General features: G+C 38.5%; 1 protein-coding gene across 3 annotated transcripts in view; it reads left to right on the top strand.

Annotated features, from left to right (window-relative positions):
- The window catches only part of MID1 (midline 1), a 107,459-nt gene extending 83,211 nt beyond the window's left edge, over positions 1–24,248 (top strand). For 2 of the 3 annotated variants that reach the window (XM_041416537.1, XM_041416539.1), the window contains exons 7-10: positions 7,648–7,791; positions 15,980–16,141; positions 18,135–18,342; positions 19,893–24,248. In XM_041416537.1, coding sequence (XP_041272471.1) covers positions 7,648–7,791; positions 15,980–16,141; positions 18,135–18,342; positions 19,893–20,241 — 863 coding nt within the window. In that variant the 3' untranslated portion in view covers positions 20,242–24,248. The remainder of the gene's footprint in view (positions 1–7,647; positions 7,792–15,979; positions 16,142–18,134; positions 18,343–19,892) is intronic. The other variant, XM_041416540.1, reaches the window with a different exon arrangement.
- Positions 24,249–24,556: the final 308 nt, after the last annotated feature.

Genomic DNA, 24,556 nt, shown 5'->3' with positions numbered 1-24,556 from the left:
CTGGCATGGGCTTTCTCCCACAGAATGCAGCTCTTCATGAACTTCTCCAACATGGGCCCTTCCAAAAGGGTGCCATTCTCCAACAATTGCTCCAGAGTGGGTCCTTTTTACCAGATGAGTCCTTCAAGAGTGGACTGCTGCAGTGTGAGTCCTCCATGGGCCACAATTCCTATAAGAAATCTTTCTCCTGTGTGGTACTCTCTCTGCAGGCTGCAGCTTCCTCCAGGGCATATCAGCCTGCTCCAGTGTGGGTCCTCCACAGCTGCTGGTGGACATCTCCTTCACTGTAGTCCTCTGTGTGCCACAGGGAAACAACCTGCATCACCACAGCCACCACCTCAGGCTGCAGGAGAATTTCTGCTTCAGCACCTGGGCACCTCTTCCCCCTCCTTCTTCACCAACCTTGACATCTGCAAGGCTGTTTCTACCACATTTTCTCACTCCTCTCTGCCCCCACTGCTGCACAGCCTTTCTTCCACTTTCTTTAAAGTGCTATCACAGAGGCACTATCAGCACCAGTGATGGGCTCAGCTTTGGACAGTGGCAGGTGTATCTCAGAACTGTCTGTGTCTGATACTGAGTCAGCTCCTGATCTTTTCTGACAGAGATAACCCTTGCAGCCCAGCCACTTCCAAAACATTGCTACATAAACCAAATACACTCTCCCTCTTAATCCTGAATATATTACCTCCAACAGCCCCAGAACACCCCAGGAAGCATTGGGTGCTTCAAACAACTGGGATGCATTTTCCATCTCCTCTCCTTGCATTCTTCACCACCAGAGTGTGAGGAAGTAGGTTTAAGAAATTATTAAAAGGCACTGCGGCAGAGTGCAGTGAAAGAACAGCTGGAGCTCAGCCTGGAGGAGCCAGAGGAGGAAGAGCAGGGACCAAAGCAAATTTCCCAGGAGATGGATGCTCCAGGTGTTACCCTCTCCCTTGGGGCTGCCTCCTTACTGCAGCAGATTGCTGCCTGGCAGAGTTCCCATGAGCAATCAGAAGCTGTTTGAGCAATCAACGTCACAGGCTCAGCAGTGAAAGATGTTTTCTCATGTTGGGGACGTTGTGAATTTCCCCCAAGACAGAACTGGAGGATCTGGCTGTGTCTGGAGCTAGACAGTGTGTGGTGTGCTCTGAGCCTGGCTGTGGGGTGGGCTCTCCACACTGCAGAGCCCCACCTTGCCTAACTGAGGTCTTTGGCCTGAGCAAGCCCACAGGATTAGACCCTTACTGAAAGCCTGACTAATGTGTAGTCTCAGAGTGTACAATGACTCACAAAGGGAAACAAATTACTGTAATTTAGGGTGTTTTGATTTCAATGCCAGAATTAGAACAATTCATTCCAGCTCAATTGAAAACAGAAGAGATGTGGTAGGTTTTTATTTTGCAACATCTTTAAGCATCTGCTGTTAGCAGCAAGAATTTGCAATGAAAGGCACAAAGCACTGTTAGAAAAGCATTGGAAAACACTTCCTGGGTCCCACTTGTCCCAGTTTTCAGAGGATATTCTTGTGTTAGTTCAGGAGAATGTGAGGGTGCAGCCTCCTCATTGCCAACCACTATCTTTTCCAAGCAAAGGACTGGCTTCTGGCTTTTCTGCAGAGGAAAAGCTGAGAAAGTTAGGGCTATTCAACATCTAGATGAGAGGGATCCAAGGACATCTCATTGTGGTCTTTCAGCACTTAAAACATTTTAGTAGTGTCTGTTGAGAAAGGACATGGGGTAATGGATCTAAACCAAAGGAGGGTAAGTTCAGACTACATATAAGGAAAAAATCTTTATAAATGAATGTGGTTAGACATTGGAGCAGATTGCCAGAGACACTGTATAGGTCTCATCTCTGAAAACATTCAAGGTCAAGTTGGACAGAACTCTGAGCAACCTGTCCCTGTTCACTGTCTGGAGATTGGGCCAGATGACCTTTGAAGGTTCCTCCCAGTCCAAAGTATTTTCTGATTCTGTGATTCTATAAGTAGCAAATAGATTGATACTGGGAAGCACAAGACTGGGTGCATGCACAGGGCAGCAGCACTCTTGCCTGATGGAGCTGTGGGATTCTTGCCATATCTAAAAGAGAAATTATATTTGCAAGGAACATTTTTGTCACTGTGTGACAGATGAATACAATCAGTGTCTAACGCATATTGAAATAAATGAAACACAACAATAATGTGATAAGAGCAATTTCAGCTTTACCAGTGAAATGTTATGTTGTCTGCTTATCTCTAAATCTGCAGGAATTTTGACATCAAGTTCAGCCTTCACCCCAAATTTATAAAAATCCGGGGAAATGAAGGATTAAAACAAAAAACTGACTCATTCACCCTAATCTAGTAATCGACCTCTAAAATAATCACTCATCTTCTTTATGGTGAAAGAAGAGAAATAACCATCTCATTTTGAGGCACATATATTGAGGCACTTGGCTCCATTCTGGAGTTGCCCGCTTCTCCCAGTTGTTTCCAAACAGAGGATGGATGTACTTATTCAAATGCAGATAGCTGTGATTTAGATCTGTGAAGTTATATGATGTTAATTCTTCTAGCAGTCTGTTCCTGCATCCCTCAGGTCTTCTCCCCTTTGTACATCATATGTCAATATTATCAACTTAATTGCTGTGCACTGCAGAAAACGAAGGTTATATCTGTACCAAAATGAAGGGTTGTCTTGCTACAAAGATATTTTCTGTGATCCATCATGATGACTGTCATTTACATAGGTCCTTCTCTGCCTTTTCCTAGCTTATCCACAGTCTTAAAAAAATGCTCACAATGCGGTCTAAGGAAACTTGCATGCATACATATCAAGCATTTTAGCATTTTTTTTTCCTGATAAACCATTTTTATCCTTGATGCCCAGTGAAAAACTGTTCTAACTGGCTTTTCTTCACATTAATAAATAGCATATGGCTGCAGTGGCAAAATGCAAAGCACATGTCCAAATTATCTGAGCATAAAATGCAACCTATGCAGACAGTTAAGATACATTTATGTAAATATATGTAAATAGGTATACATGAGATATAGGTGTACATATATATACACACACACATATGTATATATAATCCCTAGAGTAAAATGCATTTGATTATTCTCTACTGTTGTCCAGAAATTCCAGAGAAAACTTCATATTATTCCTTTCAGATTGGTGCAGGGAATTTTCTTAGATCATAAACTGAACACTTTGTGACAGAGTGAATTAGGCTTTACTTTTATCACGTTTCACAGTTAAGTAAAACGAGTTTGTACATCCTAGTCATAGATCTATACTGTGAATTAAGTGAAGAAGCCTACCTTATGACTGTCATCTGTACTGCTTCTGAAAAAAATGTCAAAACCTAAATTCCAGCTTCATTATCTTTGTTGTCAGTTACTTTTGAAACAATTGACCCTGTCTGTCTCCTGGCAATTTTTTTCTCCTTTGGTTCTTCCCAGTATAATATTTGTCAGATCTTCTTCAATCTCTATATCCTTATCTTTCTTTCTTCCTAGGCTATTTCTTTACTGAAGAAATAAATTTAAGTAGTTTGTGCTTATCATTTACGTAGATGTCTGTCCAAAGCTTCTGCTATCCAAATAAAATCTCTGATATCTTTTTGAAAGTTGCCAGCCAGACATTGAGATATCAAGCTCAGTATATTAAAACAATACTTTTAATCTTCATCTGACTGTTCTATTCTCTCTATATATACCCTTGATGTCTTTTGAAAGCATTCTTATCTTAAAAGTTGCTCAGGCTCTTCATCTGGAAACCATCTTTCTCTAGACATGCATCTAGCTAGATCCAGGCAATACATATAACTTGCAAACTCTCTGCAGAATATTACTGTCATAAGGACTTTTTTTGTCCATCATGAATCAAAAATGCTTGGTTTGTGTCTTTGAAATCAATTGCAGGATCATCCATTCTTTGACCTTGCAATTTTCCCTACTTCAGAAATCCTATCTGAAACAATGATAAGTTTTTTTCATCCATCACTTCACCTACAATTGCACAAATGTGTATTGCCTAGCATATGCCAGCAATTTTTTTCACACAGAAACAACTTTGTTCTGGAAACTCTTGACAACCTGTCTTACTGCTTAACTCTTTCAGCACTGAAAGATCAAAGACCAATTCCAGACAACACTGGGGTAATCTCTTCTCATTCTGTTGGCTTTGAGCAGTATTGGTCTGCCCAAAAACTGGGTCGAGATGGTTTGTATGTGTGACCAAGCCCTTGGTACTAACTCACACATGACAAGTTAATAATACATAAAATATGTATCCACATCTGATGTAACTGTGCCTTTCCAATTCCTCCAAGGTGATTCAGCCCAGTGTCATGATACAAGATGGAATCAGTAATGAATATCTAAAAAAGAGATTCAGAGCAGCTCTGCAACTCCGTCACAGTCATACCAGCAATATGAATATTTCTAACACCATTAATTCAAGCAAATTGCTTAGGTCTTCTTTTAGGTCTTGATATTCAGTATCAAAATCCATAAGGAATCTTTACAAAGTCAGTCACTGCATGACAACAGGGAGAGAGAAACTGAGCAAACAAAATTAATTTGAGGTTGTTTTAGTCAATCTCTGTGACCTTGTGCTGAGAGGATTTAGATAGAATCTCAAGAGACACTCAGGAGACACTGCATTAATGCTGGAATTCACCAGGGAGAGCTGGCAGTGTCCCTGAACTGTCCCTCAGATGTGCAGACCTTGTGAGGCATCAGTTCTGCTTCAGAGCAAGAGCCATGCAGATGATGCAGAAAGGAAGGTGCCTCAAACCAAATGGGTTGAAAGGTAATATGCTCGTGAGATCAGTTACTCCTGAGAGCAAATTTAAGGAACTGCATTCCTAATATTAGTGCCTTTCAGGCATTTTAGGTGTGGTTACTGACTTTTTAAGTGTGTTTACTCAGTTTTGAGCTAAAATGAAGTAAAACAGCCTTCAGCAAGAATTTTTCTGTCATGTGAGAAAGTGTTGATTCAAAACTGGTGAATGAAAGCCTGAGTGTCTGAAGCAGTTACCACTCCCAGATACGTGCTCTGATCCTCTATGGAGAAGTGGATTGTGTCTTCCACTGCTGTGCTGGAACATTCTGGGCTTCCCCTCTGGAGCAGTGCTGAAGCACTCCCGAGCCAGGAAGGGGAACCTGCTGGTGCAGTCTCAAGATCACTGGAGTCTTTGAGGAGGTTCCCTGTGGCACAGAGCTCTGTAACAGGACTGGTGAATTCAATAATTCACCACATCACACACTACCAATTGCAATACTGATTGAAGCTAGCTGGTTGAGGTCAGTCTCTTTAATTGCATTACAAATTTACACTCTCTAAAGGAGTATGTGCTGTGCAATGATGGATTTGGCAGTTGGACAGCTACATTATTTTGACATAACAAAGCATCTGAATGTAAAGTTGCTTGCCTTTCTGTAGGAGAAGCAGGTGTATTTGTTTTATTCTGAGTGGTTTATGAAATGAATGTTGTCAAAGAGCTGAATTCATGCAGTATAGTCTCAGGTGAGTGTGGGTTAATCACAAGAGCCAGGGGAAATATGTCTTTCTTTGGCAAAATCTCTTTCAGAAATTTTCATTACATGAAGGCCTGTAGATTTGCTGCTATAAGGCCAGGTGTGCACATGAAGAGCAAACTTAGGATGCCGTTTTCAAAGAAGTTGAAGATGCTTAGGTGTCATTGAAATGCAGTTTGCAATTAATTAAACCTTCAGTAATTTTTGTTTTCCATAAATTAATATTTATTTTCTGTGTTGAAATAATAACAAGTACATTTCTTAAGTAAGATGTTTTGCTGTTAGGTGCAGGAGATAACAGAAGAAAGCTTTAGTTGAACACCATGAGACAAATAAAAATTTATCTATTTGTATCTTTGTTTTTAACACTTATTTCAATTTTTGTTTGGTCTTTGAAGAACAGGCAAAATATTGAAATGAAGCCCCAGCTAGAAATTAAAAAAAAAAAAATAATTAAAACCTCCAGTGATTGTTCTACAGGATACATTTATGGAACATAGCTGATATTACTATTAATCTTTTCAGAAAACGGTGGACCTTTTTTTTTTCACCCACATTTTGACTATATTTTTCCCACAGATAGCTGTTCTTACTTGAGTTTATTTGTATTTCTTTTCATTTTAATATCCTTCTGTCCCAAGGGTTTCTCTGACAAGGTTAAAAAAAAAAAAAAATACCATTGGTAGGCTTCTGTGATTCAATATTTAGAGCATCACAAATCAAGGTCATATCATGAAAGACATTTCAATTTTTCCTTAAGCCCTTGGTTAAAAGAGGCTGCTTGGGATCCTGTCTGCACTCTAATCCTTGGGAACATACATCAATAAGCCAGAGACCTGATCTATAAAAATGCTTGAAGGAAAAAAATAGACGTTTCATAAAAATAAGGTCTTGCGAAAGTAAAGGTGGAATTCCTTCAGAGGGACTTTTTTTTTTTAGGATATTTTTCGTGGCTATCGGAGGTTAAAGATCTGACAGAAAAAATGTTCAAAACCAAACCACAAACATTCATAGTTGCCTTCCTTTTCCTTTAATACAGACATAATTTAGTTGTTTCAGCTTGAGTGCCCTCCTTCTTCACTCTGGGACAGCTGGGAGAAACACTATTCAAGCAAAAGGATTTATGATTCTTCTTTTCATGATGTGGATTGTAGGGAAGATGATTTGGAATGGAGCTCCCACGGAGACAAGCATGCAGGACCATCCCTCAGGAAGAGAGACTCATTTCTTGGTTATTTAGATGTTTGGCTTTTTAAAGATTGCAAACAGGAAAATTAGACCCCAGTAATTTTCTTCAAATTTTACTTTAAATAGGTCTTTAAAAGAAACTCATGTGTTAATATGGGAAAAGATTGTATATCTTGCTACAGAAAGATTTTGCCTGTTGATTATAAAAAAGAGAGACAGAGGGCTCCTGGGTGACTATTTGCTTGAAATATTCATCTGGTTATTATGTTATGATAAGAACTCTTTTTTTTAACCTGCAAAATGTGACTTTTATAACAGCAGAAATTATATGTAAGGATAGCTAGGAAACCAATAAAAATGGAGAGAAAAGAAAATTTGGCATGAAAGTATGAGTGTTGGCAGCTTCCCCAGAATTATATTTTTTAAATACCTGTTGCTAATGAATCACAGATCATAGTGCAGCCTAGAGCAGGGCTAGAAAGGATGCACCACCACAATACCACTTATGGCAATCTCTGGTAAGATAGGCTGGGCAAACATTGCTTTAAAATCAACAGTGAAGAGTGTTGACCTTCCCTCTTGATATGCTTCAATGGAATTTTGGTAAGTTTGGTGAAATGATCAGAACAATTTTAGAAAAATAACTAGTCATTGTATCCTTCTAATGTGACATAGATACATCACTTGTTCTATGACATCTGGAGCTAAAGTTACTTTAATACAAAATATTTTCAAAATCTGGAGTTCCTTGGTGTTTATGTTGTTATTAAGAATTCCTTCCTAACTGTCAATTGATAATCAAAGTTAGTACTGGAATTAGCGAAAAGTTGTTGAAAAGTCTGTTGGATGATGTCTCTACAATCTCATACATCAACTACATCATCTAATCTAAGGGGAGAGGGGAAACTCTTCACTGACTGTGCCTGCTGTGTTGTATCTCACAGCTCCCAACCCACCCACCATTCGAGAAGAGCTCTGCACAGCCTCCTATGATACCATTACTGTGCACTGGACTTCAGATGATGAGTTCAGTGTGGTTTCTTATGAGCTGCAGTACACCATCTTCACTGGACAAGCCAACGTTGTTAGTGAGTATAAACCTTCTCTTTTCTTGTTGCTCCCTCATGGTTTCTATGAAAACCAAGTGCCGTTAAAGATAAATACACTCCTATGTCAAGAACAACAGGAAAAATTATTTTCCAGAAAGATTTAAAGCCAACATTTTCAATCCAAACCAATAATGATTTTAAAAGGTATTCCAAGTCCCTTTGTGAAGATATAGCAAATTCAAAGATCTCAGTTCCATTCTCTGCACTACTCAGGCAGCATGCACATGGGAGCCTGTGTTGAACTGGTCATTAGTTAGAACTGCAGCCCCATTGTCATTTATATAAACTTGACATCTGGACCTTTGTCTGAAATACTGATTAAGTCCTTCCCTCTGATTTTTATTGTCTTCAAGACTACAAAGCATAGGTCTCAGTAAACTACAGGCTAAGTCAGAAAACATCAGTAGAACAACAATTTATAAGTTAACTTGGTTTTATTTAAAATGAGATTAACAAGCATTGTATATTTTGTATTATAGCACATTTTTATGGGTACACTCTATGTTTTGAGTCTGTGACTTTCTTTAATGGCTGAATTTACTTAATTAGATTTTGGATTGCTTTATTGTTACTTAACTGCTCCTCACAGAAAAAAAAAATATATATTGTCTAGTCTTTGGTCAGGAAGTCCGGTGTTTCTGGATTCAATGTTCTGCAGTCATTGGGGTTATTGACTATGAATTTAGAGAAATCATTCAGCTTCTTCCTGGTCGCTGCATATTTAATGGGCATACCACTAGCTGACACAGACTTGTTTTTTTAAACAAGGATTCTGAAATGAGCCAAATCAATCAAAATGTGGAGTTTGTTCAAGTCAATACATATTTAGATAGGGAACTCATCGCCACAGGGGGTTGGTGTGTTTTTGAGTTCAAGAGATGCCTGGACAGATCATGCAAGAAAAATACACTGAGAGCAATGAAGTGCAATGAAGTTGCTCTGGAAGTGCCAGAGCTGTAAGCTGTGGATGCCTGGGAGAGCAAGGTGAGGAAGGATCAGTGTGTGCTTTCCCTGTTCGTTGAAACCTTTGTACACCCTCAGGTTTCCCCACCGTCAAATACCCTGGCCATGCACTGAGCTAGATAGGCTTAGCTGTGAGACAGGGCAGAAATGTTTTTCTTCTTGCAAAACTTTTTTGTAAAAAGAAAATTTGTTGAGATACTTTGATGAAAGTCAGTGCTGTGGGCATGTTTACATGCTTTATGTCAGTGGAAAAATGGTATGGTCTATGCCAAGTTTGAGTACTGAGCCAAACTCTCCCACTGACTCCTCTGTTACTGTGTGCACCTCATCTTCTCCATCACTGAGCAGGAGTTTATTTTCCAAGCCATCTGAAAGGACATCTGAGGATTCATGTGCTGGCATCTTAATACCTTTTTTAAATAGCATACTGTGAATGTATTACAGTATTCAGGACTGAATGAAAAAAGAAGATGGATTATTGAAAATTTGATGAATCTTTTGTCAAAACCTCCATTTAATATTTCCCTTAAGAGCCTGATTTTGAAGAACACACTGCAAAATTTAAGGCTGTTGGAAAGACCAAATAAACTTCAACACATCCTTCTACATCTGAGCAAGTTGGATAATAAAAAAGTCTAATAGTATTTTTTCAAAAATTGAAGCAAGGTAGATAAGGAAAAAAAATCTTCCCTGATAAATCACTACCAAGCAGAGACAACAATGATAAGCTGGTGTTGCCTGTTTTCTAGTCCATTTTTATCTATGGCTTTATGCTGTGCAAGGTGATTATTGGCATTATGTATGAACATGGCAGCAGCAAAAGATGTGCCATTTCCACAGCGTTGGGATGTGGGATTTGATTCCTTGCTGAGTAGTGAATAAATAACAAGGTATTTCTATTTTAGGCTGTAGTGTAGGTCTCCTATGTCACAGTAAAAGCTTTGATCTGAAAAACCTATATCAATAAGTCTGCTTTCAGGAATGTACTATAATTTTCAAGCATAGCATGAGACACTCAGTATGCGGTCTGAACTTTCATATTATCATTTTGCAAAAATAGTTAAATAAAATTTTGAAGAGTAAGCAAATTAACGCTGTAGGAATCTTTGTTTACAAAATGCTCTGAAGACCTTAAATGAAAGTATATGCATGTGTAAATATATGTGAAAGGCCTTTCTAAATGTTGTAAAGTCTTTTTTTAAATACCATTATTTAATATAGAGTTGAACCCCTCCAATGATGATCTTCCTGCCAACATGCTACAAATCTGCCTGGGTTTCTAAAATATGAGACTCTGCCAGGTCATTCCAAATTGCACTGGTATTGGAGATTTACCCACTAACATCATAGAATCATAGGACCACTTAGGTTGGAAAAGACCCCTAAGATCATTGAGTTAATCCATTAACTTAGCACTGCTAAGTCCACCACTAAAATGTGTCCCTAAATGTCACATCTACATGACTTTTGAATCCTTCCAGGAATGGTGACACCACGGCTTCCCTGGACATGGAAAAGACCCCTATGACCAGCCTTTTCCATGAAGAAATTTTTCCTAATATCTAATCTAAACCTCCCCTGGTACAACTTGAGACTGTTTCTTCTTGCCCTGTCAATCCCATCATCATTTTGCTCAGAACACTGCTTGGATGTTTATTCACTTTGTTACATTCTGTTCTTGATCCTGCAGAAGGATTTAACATCACACCTGTTACAAATGGCTTTCCAAGGCTGTTCTTAGAATATCACAGTGTACCTTGGTAGTGGTGTTGAACACAGAGAGCTGCTCTCACTGTAAGCGGCATTAACAGGTGTTGCACTGCAGCCTTCAAGTTTTGATGAACTGAAGATAGTTTTTCTATCTAAACTGAAGATGGGTTTTTGTTTTGGGTTTTTTTTTTAATTCTGTTTTAGACTTGGGGTTAGCAAAAATTTCCTCGTATTTATGGCATATGCATGCTGTTGCACATAACTGTGTGCAATTTTTATTTCTCTGTCACATCCCAAAAATTTCCATTGGTATCGTGTGTTGCATATAGCAGATAATGTAAACAGGCTCATAGATTGACTTCAGTTCCGTGGGTTTTTAGCTATGAATTAGTCACCAGGGAGTAGCTCAAGTAGTGCATTAAACCAACAGGCTTTTTCCCTCGAGACAATAAGAATCACTTTGCATACATACCCACCTACCGTGCTAATGGAGGCTGTTATTTTGGAATGTTTCTTAAACCACATAGCCAGCCTGACTGCACTTTCCACTCACAGTACATTTCCCCCACCAGAGGTATATATCATCCAGAGATTGTTAAGAATTCAGTAACAAAAACAAGCAATACTATGTTTTTTTAGTATATTTTCTATCCAACATAATCAACTATATTCTTTTTTATTAACTGAAAAATTGGAAAGTTAACATTTGATGGCCGAGGTCCAAATAGAGTATTTCATTTGAGTTCTATTTTATACAGGAAAGATTATTTCCAAATGTGGCCACACTTCTTGGCTATTGAATGCTTGGCAGACCTGCTCTGTGCATAAGAGCAATACAGAACTCTAGATTAAGTAGGCTTTTACTAAAGCAGTTGTTCTCAGAGTTATACCATTTGTACATTTGCATTTCTGAGAGGAAGCTAATCACCTGCAATCTGAATAGGTAAAAGCTTCTAAAATTACTTTGTCACGAGCTAACTAACGTGCATTATAATTTCAGTACTCCATTTCAATAGATTTTGAAGTATTCATTGAGTATGCCCTTTCTTAACATCATAGATTTGTTAAAGTGTGTTTCCAGAATTTTTCTGTAGCTCTGATACAAGATTCTTCAGGAAAAATACAGCTCTCCCTTCTAGACGAAGAGCAGCGAATTATTGTCTCTTACCTGGTAAAAGGAATCAGGGATAATTACTTATACAGTCTAATTTCTAAAAAATCACTCTGTGAAGGCTACAGTGTACTACTGCCAGAACCTTTTCACTGTTACAGGACTTCTCTTTCTTTGAGAGAGGATAAAAGTTTTTGGAAGGACCTAAGACAATTAGGAGCCCAAACTTTCATGAAAAATAGTGAATTTATGAGTCACCAAATAATTTTTTAATATTCTAGACTTTGCCTCTTTCTGGAAGTTTTACTTTAATAAAAACAGATTCCTTACAGTCTTCAGATTTCTACTAGAGATTTTAGGGAGAATTTTTAATGGCACAAAAGCAAATTTGAGATAAAACCAGGAAAATTCTGCATCTTTAAACATATAAAAATACTGTATTTCTTTAAAAAATTCAACGTGTTTTTCAGAAATCCTGCATATATATTTTTTTCAGATGGTAATGGAGAGTGAGGGTGGAGAACTATCTGTTACTTTCACCTACCTTATTTGCTCTACCGATTTGAAATGGTAATAATTTATTTAAATAAAACATTTTACAATAATTAAAATACTCAAGAGATTAAATAACCTTCCCTAGAGTTTTGTGGTCCTTTTCCAGTTTTCAAGAAAATATATTTTATTAAAATCTATCAGTGTAAATTTTAGGAGGATTTACACCTTGGGATTTTTCCCATCTGTTTTTTAAAGCGCATCAACAGCCAACACCAGGGAAATAGCTTTACAAATTATTGCCTCCAGACTCTGAGAAACTTGTTTTGAGAACTCACACATCCTGTATGGACATCACTGTGCTCACTGCACCATTCCAGGATGTAATTTAAATTCTCTACATTTTTGTACGCTACAGTTTTAAAATACATTGTGTTACCATCTGCATAACCCTGTAAAAAGCCCTGGGTTTTTGAAACAAGAAACCTGAATACAGCCTGGATTGGAGTGGGTACAATAGGAGACCCTTGGCTCCTGCTGTTGCACCAGCGAGGAGATATGTACTTTTCCACTTCACCTGCTGCCACCGGCAGGGAACTGAGAGGGCAAACACTTCCCCTGGATGCCAGTGTGATCAGGCTGCTTGCTCATTTCCCTGAACTTCCTTAATCATATTCTTTTGTATTCAGAGAAGAAAGACTGTCCTGACAGGGCATAACTGGAGACAAATTCCTTTGATGCAGTGACAAATTATTCTTTCATACGTAAATGCTTAACTTGGCTGCCACAAGTAACTTTTCACTCTTTTGAAGGAGTTTGGACTTGTAGTTTGGCATCATCAATACTTCATTCCCAGGATTTTTGAATCAAAGTACAATTTAAAGCCTGTTACCAAAGAGCTTACAGTCAGAAAGCACAAGAACATATCACTGAGTCCTTTGGTGCATAGGCAAGAGCTGAGCTTTTTAAGACAACAAGGTTTGTCAAGTAAAGTAACCGAGTCAGTCACTGCACATCCGGCATTTATTGCACATCAGTAGTCTGGGATGCCTAAGAGTGGAAGGACAAAGAAAAGAAACCTAAGATGTATTCTGTCATCAAAGAGGATAGAGCTTTCCTCTAGAACATGAGTCAGGTCAAACAGGAGGTTTCTGGCTCTCTCTATTGACTGTGCAAAGCGTTTAGGGTAGGTAAGGCCTTCAGTGATTACTGAATGTGTATAAATACACATACCCAGGAGGAGAGGATGACCTCGAGAGGAGACTCATAACAATGCAATAGTTCCTTTACTGTCCTTTATAACTTATTTGGATCAAAGTTTTATGCTTTGTTAAGGAGCAATCAGCCTCTGGAGGGTATGGTAAAAACTGTAATGAAAGTCTTAAAAATGTGCCAATTAGGGAGTTATAGTGAATAATACAAAACTAGTTTATAGATGAGTTAGCAAAACTCCGGTCATTTCTGTGTCTGCATAATGGTCAGTTTATATATGGCTTATACATACTACAGAACTTGCTTTCAAAGTGTGGTTTTGGGTGGAGAAGATACTTGTAGGACCACTGTCTGTGTCCGTCCTGCTTATTGTCATATGTTATTTGGTATCCCATCAGAGGCATCTTAGTTAAAGACTCCTTGATCTTATTAAATTCCTTTTAAATCCAATGCTTCATTTTTTTCTTATTTTAACATTACCTTAATTTATTTTGCAATAGCACCTATGAGTCCAGTAAGGGATGGTCTCAATGCAAAATCAATGTGGTAGTTCAGGTACAGAAGTGTGCAATTAATATCTGTGGCAAACTGGGAAAAGATGAGATTTCCTCTGAGTAGTCAGTGAAATATCTTATGTCAGGAAGCTGCTTCCTTTATTTTCTTTCTTCCTCATAGGAATCCCATTCACACGCAGCCTAAAAAAATAAATATAATTTGATGTGTATGGCACAATGAGGGAAGACATGGACGGATGTTGCTTTAATCAGTTCACTACAAGTGCTGGGCCCAGGTGGAGTTACCATGGGATATAAAGTAGGGTTCTTTTTCTTCATGAGAAAGGCAGATAGTTGTTCTATACAATCATATATATATATATATATATATATTTATGTATGTATTTATATATATAAAATTATCTACAGATGGGTGACTCATCTCTCGTGATTTTAGATACCTGAAATTTGAGATGTCATGTATGCTTATTGCCTAGGCTTCCTCTGTGGACAAGAAAAGAGAGGCATTTGCAGTTGGTAGGATGTTCACAACTGGGGAAGTGAAAGAAACTACTAACTGATTTCTGCCTTTCCTCAGACCACAGAAAAATAAGTTCGGCATTGTAGCTCTTCATCAGGTGGCAAGATAGTATGAATCCCACCTGAAACTGTGCCACAATTCCCGATTTGCAGAGCAGGATGAATCTCTGTTCTGCATGCCTCTCAAAAATACTTTGTAATGTAAAAAAATTTTGAGACAGAAACATCATAATCACTTTGATTGAAATCTGGAATTTAAATTCTGTTTCTAATGACCTTTTGTTATGAAAAGTGTACATCACATTAGAAAGGAATCTCACAGTGTGGCCATGAATTGTCTTTGAGTCTGCAAACCTGTATCACAGATCTGTTTCTTTCAAGTTTTGTAACCAGTAGCTTTTACATTTTATTTTACATAAAGTTTTGGTATTGTCTGATATGTAGAGCTGAATTACTACTGAGTTCTAAAAGATTGTCTTCATGAGTGGTTTGCTGTTAGAACATTCATTAAAAGCTGAAAGCTGTCTGCAAACAAGCTGCATAACAACAGCTTCCATAATGTGTTCTATGCCCAGTAAAGACAGAGGCCAAGAAGTCTGTCAGCCTTTCTCTGTTCCATTTTCCAACCTTACATATGCGCACACATGCATACACTTCCACTTGCATCTATCTGTTTCTGGCTGTAAAACCATGTAAAATGTTGTGAATAGATATACTCTTCATAAATGTTAAATTTTTTCTTTATGTAAACATCTACAATAAGAGGTTGGGGAATCCATTAGACCAGGAGCTGTTCCAAATGTACAGTGATGGAACTGTATGTATGGGTGATTGACTACTATTGCATTTATATCACAGTAGGAAAAACTTACAAAGATTAAAAGTTCATTTTAATAGGGTATTTTCCTGATTTGTTTATGATATTGGTAGTGCCTTATTTTACTTACTTCCTGTGTGTTATACTTCTGTGGTAGGCATCAAATGTAAACCAAATATAAACCAAAAAGGTTTATAAATGGAAGATTTTCCAGCTCTTTCCCAGCTGGCATCTCAGCATCAGAACATAAATCAAAAAGTTGCATCCATTAAATTTACTGGCTTAGATTACTTTCTGGCAAAGTCTGAAGCGCAAGAGCCAAGGGTTTCCCTGAAGCCCATACTCTACCCTGTTTGGCCTCCATGATTTGCTTCAGATTCTGAAGAATGCATACCTGGGGACTGTCAGCAAAGGTGCCTCCCCAGCCCTCCTGGCTTTACTGCTCACGTTCGTTTTCTGAGGTTTAAACTGAGTTCATTAATCCAAACAGTAGATTGATGGGATCTCCATAATCCTCCAGTTCTTAAGCAATAAAGAATGCCTTGTGCTGGGATATGAAAAATCTCAGACTGCTAGTGTCTCCACTGAGCCATTTCTTAAATGCCCACTTTTTAAGGTTCACTTCACATTGCAAGAATTTAAAAGGTACCTTGGCTGAAGGTTGATAAAATGAATTAGTGGCTTTAAGTAGTGGCTCAGTAAACGTAACAACACTTTAGAAGGTACAGATGCAAAGTTCATGTTGGTTGTTGGGTGCCTGGGAATGCTCTAAATGTCCCTCTGTGTGTTTCGTGTGCTATGACTGATGTGCTCTGTTCAAAATTGCAGGTTTATGCAACTCAGCCGACAGCTGGATGATTGTTCCTAATATCAAACAAAACCACTACACGGTGCATGGGTTACAGAGCGGCACGAAGTACATCTTCATTGTCAAGGCCATTAATCAGGCTGGCAGCCGCAGCAGCGAGCCTGGCAAGCTCAAGACAAACAGTGAGTAACACAAAATCAGGATGCACGGAGTCTTCTCCTTTCTGGCCTTCCATTTTAGGTTTGGTCTTTGGGAAATACAAGAGGACAGAGAAGTTCAACTCTTTTAAAGTGCTTTCTAAAATTAGAACTACTTATTTAACATAATTCAAGATTGCCTTAGTCTTCTGTAGTGTAGAAAATATGTTGGGGGTTTTTTTTGAGAGATATATCTGTAGTCCACAGGAAATATCATATAGGAATGAAGACATCATATGTGAAATGGTTGAAAATAGCCTTTTGTGGTTTTGTTTTAATATCCTCTTTATTCTTTTTCCTCTACAAAGCAAAACCTTTTCTTATGTTTGCAGTAAAACATTTTATTTTTGTGTGGTGTTCATAGGATAATAGCTAGTGTAATTTTATCCTCCAAAATTATCTCTTTTTGAGGACATTGGAAAACTTAGCTTCAACCCCCTCATTTTTTTTATGGAGTTCAGCAAGGTGATAGACTAGTCAGAGATCCCACTTCAAAAAACAGTGGTTACTCAAATTATTAGCAGATGTAGAACAGCAAATTTAAGACTAGTTTTCAGCTGTTTTTTCCTCTTGCCCAAGCTAATCCTTCAGTCATGTAGTCATCACGGGCAGTTCTGAGGGCTGGAAAGAAAACACTGGGATTTGTGCATCTTTTGAAACCTGCTTATTGTAGGGGAGAGTGATAGTGAGTGCTGCAAGAAGGAATCTGAAGAGAACGGCATGTACACCTTTCTGATTTCCTCCTGTTTTTTATTAACTTGTGTGATGTGACCAGACACAATTTAGTACAGAGACATCATTCAGGTACTGCTCCAGCACACAAAGGCTACTAAGCAGCTGGAAAGGCAGGCAGGAGGTTATGTTACAGCTGTCAGGTAGTAAGAAATAATCCCCAAATACTTTACAATAGGTTTATTCTATGTTTGGTCATAATACACAGCTACATGCACATTGCAAAAGTAGATAGCCCTGAACAGTCCACATCTTATTTTAAGTACATGTGCCAGTGCCTCACACAGGCTTCATGAAAGATCTAATTTAAATTTTCTGTGTGTGCCATCAAATCTTCTGATTACATGTTTTCCCCTTGGTATGAAAGACAGTAAGAAGAGAAAAGTGCTTTGCTGGACCACTTGTGGAGTTGTACTTTTCTAGTTGTCTCTTGGTGGAGGTAAATGATCATTCAGCTTTCTGACACAATAAGCAAGCCTGTCAGAATTGTTGTGGGCGTTATATATCTACAAGGTTTGGTTTACCAAAAAGCTTCCTGTTATTGTCTACAAACCTTGTGCTACAGGCGAAGATACTTGCCAAGAGCAACAGCCTGAGTAAAGTTATTGCACCATATTATTTGGACCAAGTTACAGTTCACTTCCTTCCTGTTAATGCACAGTATCCAGCACCACATGGGCATCCTTCCAAAACAATCCTGAATTGTTGACTGTGCTTGTTACAAATAAAGCTGTCATTGAACAAAGAGACAAGTCTAGTTCTTCTTATTTTCAAACTCATTTTGTGGGATTTGAAAACATACTTTTTGTAGGAATGATGAAGATGTTATTATGGAGCTTTACCCCTAGAGAATTAATAGAACACAAGATATTCTAAATCTAATATGCTGTGAAAAAAGCAACCCTCAGACCTTTATTAGCATGTATATTGGTTTCAATTACATGCAAGAATTAGAGTATTCTGGTTACCTCTAGGTCAGAGATAATTGACATGATGATTATGCAGGGCTCTTTCCAGGGATTAGCGACACGGGGAAGTTAGTGCACAATGAAGTTGACAGTAAACTGACAATGCAATAGAAACTAGCTATTGCAGGGAGCAGGATAGGTTAGTCTGTCTCGAGAATGCTTGAGAGGAGGATATTAATATGGTTATGTAATCCTGTGGGCTTCTTAGAGGCTTGCTAACCCACTCTCCTTCTAAAAATCAAAGCCAAACCATTCTCCTCTCATCTCTGCATCTCTAGGTCAGCCATTTAAACTGGACCCCAAATCTGCTCATAGAAAATTGAAAGTGTCTCATGATAACTTGACAGTGGAACGGGATGAAACATCATCCAAAAAGAGTCACACACCAGAGCGATTCACGAGCCAAGGGAGCTACGGAGTAGCTGGCAACGTGTTCATCGACAGCGGGCGGCACTACTGGGAAGTGGTTATAAGCGGGAGCACATGGTACGTATATAAAAATATATGTGAAAAGAATCACTAGTTCCCACCACACAGGTGCTGGCACAGTTTCTCTGACAGAGACCAGTAGCAGAAACATCAGGAGCAGTATATGAGCCGGCCAAGCATGTATTTTCAAATAGTTTGTCAGATGAGTTTCCCAATGTCCAGCACTTTTGGACTCCAGAAATAAATCTGTCAGATTATGCATCTTTGTATTTAGCAGCCTTCACAGGACTTTTACTCCACAGCTGGGGTTGGTTGTTTTTTTGAACCCACATACAGTATTTATTAAGATTTTTTTTAATTTGAGGGATCAAAAACTTTCATCTTGTTTACACAGGGATAACTTTGTAAATGTGATCATTTCTCTACTGAATGTGAAAGATTTTCTGTCCTTCATGATGAAAAAAATAAAACTGAGGACAACTTGATGATCCAGTTTAACAGGGGCAGAGGTCAGATTTGCTTTTGGGAAGGGGACTTGAAGCAGCAGAGCTGTAGGTCTGTGCCCTGGGGAATGAAGCAAGGGGCAGGAAACAGAAGACTGCTTTCCTTCACTTCTGAATGATCCTCTGTGTCACACAGAGGTGTATTTCAGAGGGCCTTTAGTCAATGGAAGAGATGTTATCCTTTGGTATTCAAAGACACCATGACGAAAGTTAATGGAGTGGAAAATCAGTGGGGTCTTCAGGTATTTCCCACTGTCTCAAAGAAGCAAAATGCTGTTTGTCTGTGCCAGTCCTAAGGAATGGGGAAAAAAGTTTTATGGCAGATTAATCTCTGTTGGTTGAACAAATACTGCAGTGTCTCTAGAACGTGAGGAACTTTTACATTTCTGTTATATATGACAAATCAGGTATTTTTCCTCAGTATCCTTTAATGAGAATATTTTCACAATCCTTCTGCTCTGCACATCTTGCCATAAATTATGGTTTGCAGAGCAAATGTCTTCACCTACGGTTGCTTAACTTGGCCTGAAACCCAGTCTCAAAAATGTTCATTTGAATCTGAAAACCACACCAACATCTGGCAAAACATATTTGAAAATGGCAAAATGAGGGTGGGGGGGAGATGTTTAATGTGTCCTTTGATGTTTACTCTTGCATTCCTTCTTCAGGGCCACGTATTAAAGGAGCAAGGAGAGATCAGATTAGCTGACAGATAGCAGTGTATTTTAAAATCAATGAATTCCTCTGTATCCATCTGCTGGAAATGGAAATTTGAGGTCCAGTGATTTAAACCCTGAGCTGCTGGGTATTCAACAGTCTTCCTTTTCAATACCAGAGGGAAGCCCTCAAAAAAATTGCTGTAGCTGCCAAACCAGAAATAACACTATGAGTTTCCCTGACCTCTCAGACCCAAAAGAGAGACAGAGAAAAGCATTAATTAGGCCTGTGCAGATGTTGTGGTGAAACATTGTTTAATTAGAGCTTAACTCATAGCAGTAAGAGATGGGGGCATTCCAGCGAGTCCTCTGGGCTAACACTTGACTTCACTGAGAGACAAAATGGCAGGAAGCACTTGTTTCCTTGAGGTGTTCTTTCGTTTTGCAGGTATGCTATTGGTATTTCCTACAAGTCAGCACCGAAGCACGAGTGGATTGGAAAGAATTCTGCCTCCTGGGTGCTTTGCCGCTGCAATAACACATGGGTGGTGCGGCACAATAGCAAAGAAATCCCCATCGAGCCCGCGCCTCACCTCCGGCGGGTCGGGATTTTGCTGGACTATGACAACGGTTCCCTTGCCTTTTATGATGCTTTGAACTCCCTACACCTTTACACTTTTGACATTACATTTGGCCAGCCAGTGTGCCCCACGTTCACGGTGTGGAATAAATGTTTGACCATTATAACTGGCTTGCCTATCCCCGACCACCTAGACTCCTCCGAGCAGCTGGCGTGACTGCTAAAAGCCAAAAGGTAGGACAGCACATCTTCCCAGGGCGGCCAGGCGGGGCCACCAGGAGCTTACCCGGAGCTGGCGGATCCATGTGGCATCCCAGACAATGCTGCCAAATTTGGGCACAACTGACAAGGAGAGAAACCCTCTTCCTGTGTATTTTGTACTGAAGGACAAGAAGTGGCTTTAATAATACCTTAAAACTTTTTTTTTTCAGTTGGTTTTGTTTGGTTGGTTTTGTATTTCATCTCTTACAGGAAGATTTATAAATTATTTATAAAAATGGAAAAAAAAAAAGAGAAAAGTGAAAGCCTAGCATGGACATCTGGGAAATGACTTCTTGGTTTTTTGGGGGGGGGGAGTTTTGCACATTGGTGGTCCTGCTAATTAAGTTTCATCAGCCTTTTGAATAATTTTATTTTACAGTGGATAATAGAAGAAAATTGGAAAGATGAAAACTGCATAGTGGACAAGTCAGTATACTGCAGGTTTTACTTATACCAACATTAGTGGTCTCATTACCAGCCTTGTTGAGTGTGAGAACTCTCAATTCTACTTTGCACATGGGAATGTGCAGACGAAAAAAAAAAAATAAGCAAGCGAGGAAGTGGAGCTCGCCAACACAGCAAAAGAATAAAATTTAATTTACTTCTGTTTGCAGGGCAATGCTCTCTCTGTTCACAAAAAACATGTGGAGTATGTCCTAGAAATGTGAGTGGATAAATCATCTGGTGATTTATTTTATTGATGGCAATATTCCCATCTACAGTGCTTCACTTTCGTCTTTGGGAAACATTATAGAATCACTGAGAATGTGGAAGACCAATACCATCTCTGAGAATCAGCAGCACTGGAGGAGAACAGCCAACGCAAGGTCTGACTGTAGACTAATTTCATAAAGCACGGCATCATTTAAGGATTGATTGTAATAGAAAATGTCACGGTTCTGATGGCAGACATGTGAATGCTTATTGCTGATTTTACAAGGTTCAACTTAGCAAGCCCAGCCAACAACTCGGAAGTGAGACATGCGCCACTTTACCATTGGTTTTAAATTAAATACAAATGTTTCATTGTCATACACTGTGTAGTGTCTATAACAAAGCAAGGAAATCTGTTTTGCATGTGCTGTATGGAGAAACACTGCAGCTGGAGTTTGCTCATAGTTATCATTGTCCCAGGTTGTTTGGGAAAGCACAGTTCACTTTGTGAATGAAAAGTAAAGGGTAAGCTTTTAGCAGCAGTAGAAATCTGCATAGGGAGACCCTATGTTCATCCTGGTGCTGGTAGAAGAGCTTCAGTGAAGGCAATAGAGGTTCTATGTACTTTATCTCAGAGCTGAATCAGGTGCATTTTTTTTCTCTTTCCCTTTACAGATAAAAGCTTTTTGTAATTATTGCAATACTTATGTATAAATGATCATTTTGGGAGATGATTGAGGCATATGACAACTTTAAAAGAATGGTTTTCTTACAGTGTTTTGTTGTTACTATGCAAGTGGTGAATATCTGGCTGTGTAGAGAAAAGATAAACTGAATATCAGCTTTAAAGATTTGCTCAGTAATTTATAACCATGCTTTAGGTGTCTTTTGACAAAGATGCCTTAATGCACTTTGTTCACTATTGGGTCCAAAATAAAATGGTCCCAAGCTCAGCTTCAGATTCTTTAAATACTGATTCTCCAGGTGCAAAGCTCTACTACAGTTTGCCTTGTGATTATATCAAAAATTTATGAACAAGATGAGGAGAATACGTACATGCCTATTTGTTTGTTTGGGGTTTTTTTTAATAGAAAATGAATGCCCTTTCATGTATCTTTGATTTCCCTTTACATGCCCTGCTAACTGCTGAATTAAATGGAGAAAAATCTGGCAGTACATTGCTGATACCATGCTTTCAGCTGGGCAACATCCCATATTTCACAGGTAGGAGCCACTGGTCTTTCCCAAGTAGACATAAAAAGGCAAAGTATGTACATATAGTGAACCTTGTCTATTAAAGCGTCATTAATAATCAAGAAATGTACACCCTCAAAAATGAAAAAGTAAATCAGTCCCCAAGCATCACATTTTAAGACTGAGTACAATGCTACTGGTACAGTCTGATATACAATGCCCACATGATCTGACCTGGAATGTTTGGGAGCTAGCTGAGATGGTATGAAAATTTTTTACATGAGTTGACAGAAGATGTCTGATGCAAAGCAGTGCTAAAAGGATGCATGAAGAAAGGACTTTTATTCTAGGGTTATTGCCAAGTTTCTGCCTAAAAGAGTGAATTACCAAAGTACATATAGCAAGGCTGCGTATCTTCTCTTCTGCAAGAAATATTAGATCTAGAAGCTGATTTCAGTAGTGGATAAACTGAAAACACTGCTCAGTGTTTGATTATACAATGTTGGCAGACATTGAGCTGGATGGAAATAATACCATGAATTTGGAGTGGTCCCAAATGATTTCACATATTTTCATTGTAAAGATAGAGCATGAGTCTAAAGACAGATTGTGGTTTTGGCCAATGGAAAAAGGATGGTCTTTCATCTACAGACCTTGCTGTATCATCTTTATTTTAACACAGAATACTTCATTTGGAGCTAAGCCACATTTCTCCAATGTCCTATTAACTCAGTCAGTACTCTTTGTGCATATATGTTTGTGTATATATGTACACATATGTATGGGTATACACACACCAGCATATGCACAAATATAGTGTGTAATTTGTGTATACACACACATATACATATGTAATATGTATATACACATACAAAGTGACAGCAATTAGTCAGGTGTTCCTTTTTTCCTTGTTTCTTGGAAAATTTCGTATTCTGTATGACAATGAGGAAACAAGTTTGCTATGAATAGTATTCTTCTGGACATTTTTTAACAAACAAAATCTGTTTATTTTACAATACGTGATTCAATGCCTGATTAATCAATAAAAACTTCCATTTGAAAATGTAGCTTCTGTGGTCTGTGGCATTTTGCATGGTCCATAGTAATGAATTGAAATCCGGGGGAACAAGTAATCCTTGTATAAAAATAAAATATGGTACTTTAATGTAGCATGCAGTCTTAGATGAGGATTTTTCCCTTTATTTGAAAGTTTTGTGACTAGGAATGAGGTAACATTGTATAATGCTATGTTTAACAAATGCAGATTTTTGAGGAATAATCTGCTGAGATGCAAGCAATGAAAGTGGTAGATAAAGCCTGTGTTGGTATGATTGTTTCAAAAGTGTACTTAAAACCCAATTTGGGGTTCAGCAGAATTAGAGCAAACAATAACACAATCTCTTTAGAAGACAGTAGCAGCTCAGAGTAGTGTTGAGATTGAGGAAATGGAAGGGTGGGGGACTATTTTTCTCTGAGACCAGATAAGATTTTCCATGTGTTTGACTTTTATGTGTTAATGCACACCTAATAAGGAAAAAAAAATAGTTCTGAAATGGGCTATATGTCGTAAATTATTTAGTAGACTGTCTCCTGTCTACTGTATTTTCCTATTGTTGGCTTTCAGAGAGCAACCAAGTTGCTGCTTTTTCTGCCATTAGTTTATTTTTTATGAGTTCTGGGTATCCCATTTTTCACTTGCTCAACAAAGAGACTCTCAGTTAGCAGAGGGTCCCAAAGGTAGGAAGCATAAAAGTCTCTCTGGTCTGGGTACATTGTGAAAAGCAGGAAATCTCTGAGTACAGGTGAAAACACATTTTTCATTATTTTAGCAATAGTAGGTCACTAAACACCAGTGTGCATCATCTGTTTTAGTTCTGTGTCTTAATTGCAAACACTATATTCTTTACACATTAGAAAACGCAACAGGACACTATTGAGAGCACAAATTAAAATGTCAGCTCATTAACCAGTTCATTTTGAGATGGCCAGCCTTTATAGCACCATGAAGAACTGTGGGAGATTCCATTAAAATATTATTCAATAATACAGTAAATATTTCTTTTTAATTGTTCCTCTAAAACAGATATCTAGTAGTTAGCAGATTCTGCTTTTAGCTGCAGCAGCACAATTTTCAGATAAGCCTGTGAAACAAAACAAAGTGAGCATTGCTAGTGGCTCTCATCTGTGTTACCAAAACTGAGGGTATTCATCTCATTTGGAAATGCTGTTTTAGTTTGTGGTTGAGGAGTGAAGAGCTGTCCCACACAGGACATGCACAGCAGAACCTGAGTCACTGGCCAGGGCACACCTGGCCTGAAGGCCTTCAGTGGGCAGCTTTGGGAAGCTGCTGATAAACAAAAACATGCACAAGTTGTATGGAGTGATGTGCTGGGAGTTTAACTGTTACACCATTTCTGATGTAT

Source organism: Onychostruthus taczanowskii, unplaced genomic scaffold (genome assembly GCF_017590055.1).
Source record: "Onychostruthus taczanowskii isolate IOZ18803 unplaced genomic scaffold, ASM1759005v1 scaffold52, whole genome shotgun sequence".
Classification (NCBI taxonomy): domain Eukaryota; kingdom Metazoa; phylum Chordata; class Aves; order Passeriformes; family Passeridae; genus Onychostruthus; species Onychostruthus taczanowskii.
The sequence above is the reverse complement of the archived record's forward strand: the minus strand, read 5'-3'. Positions and strand labels throughout refer to the sequence as shown.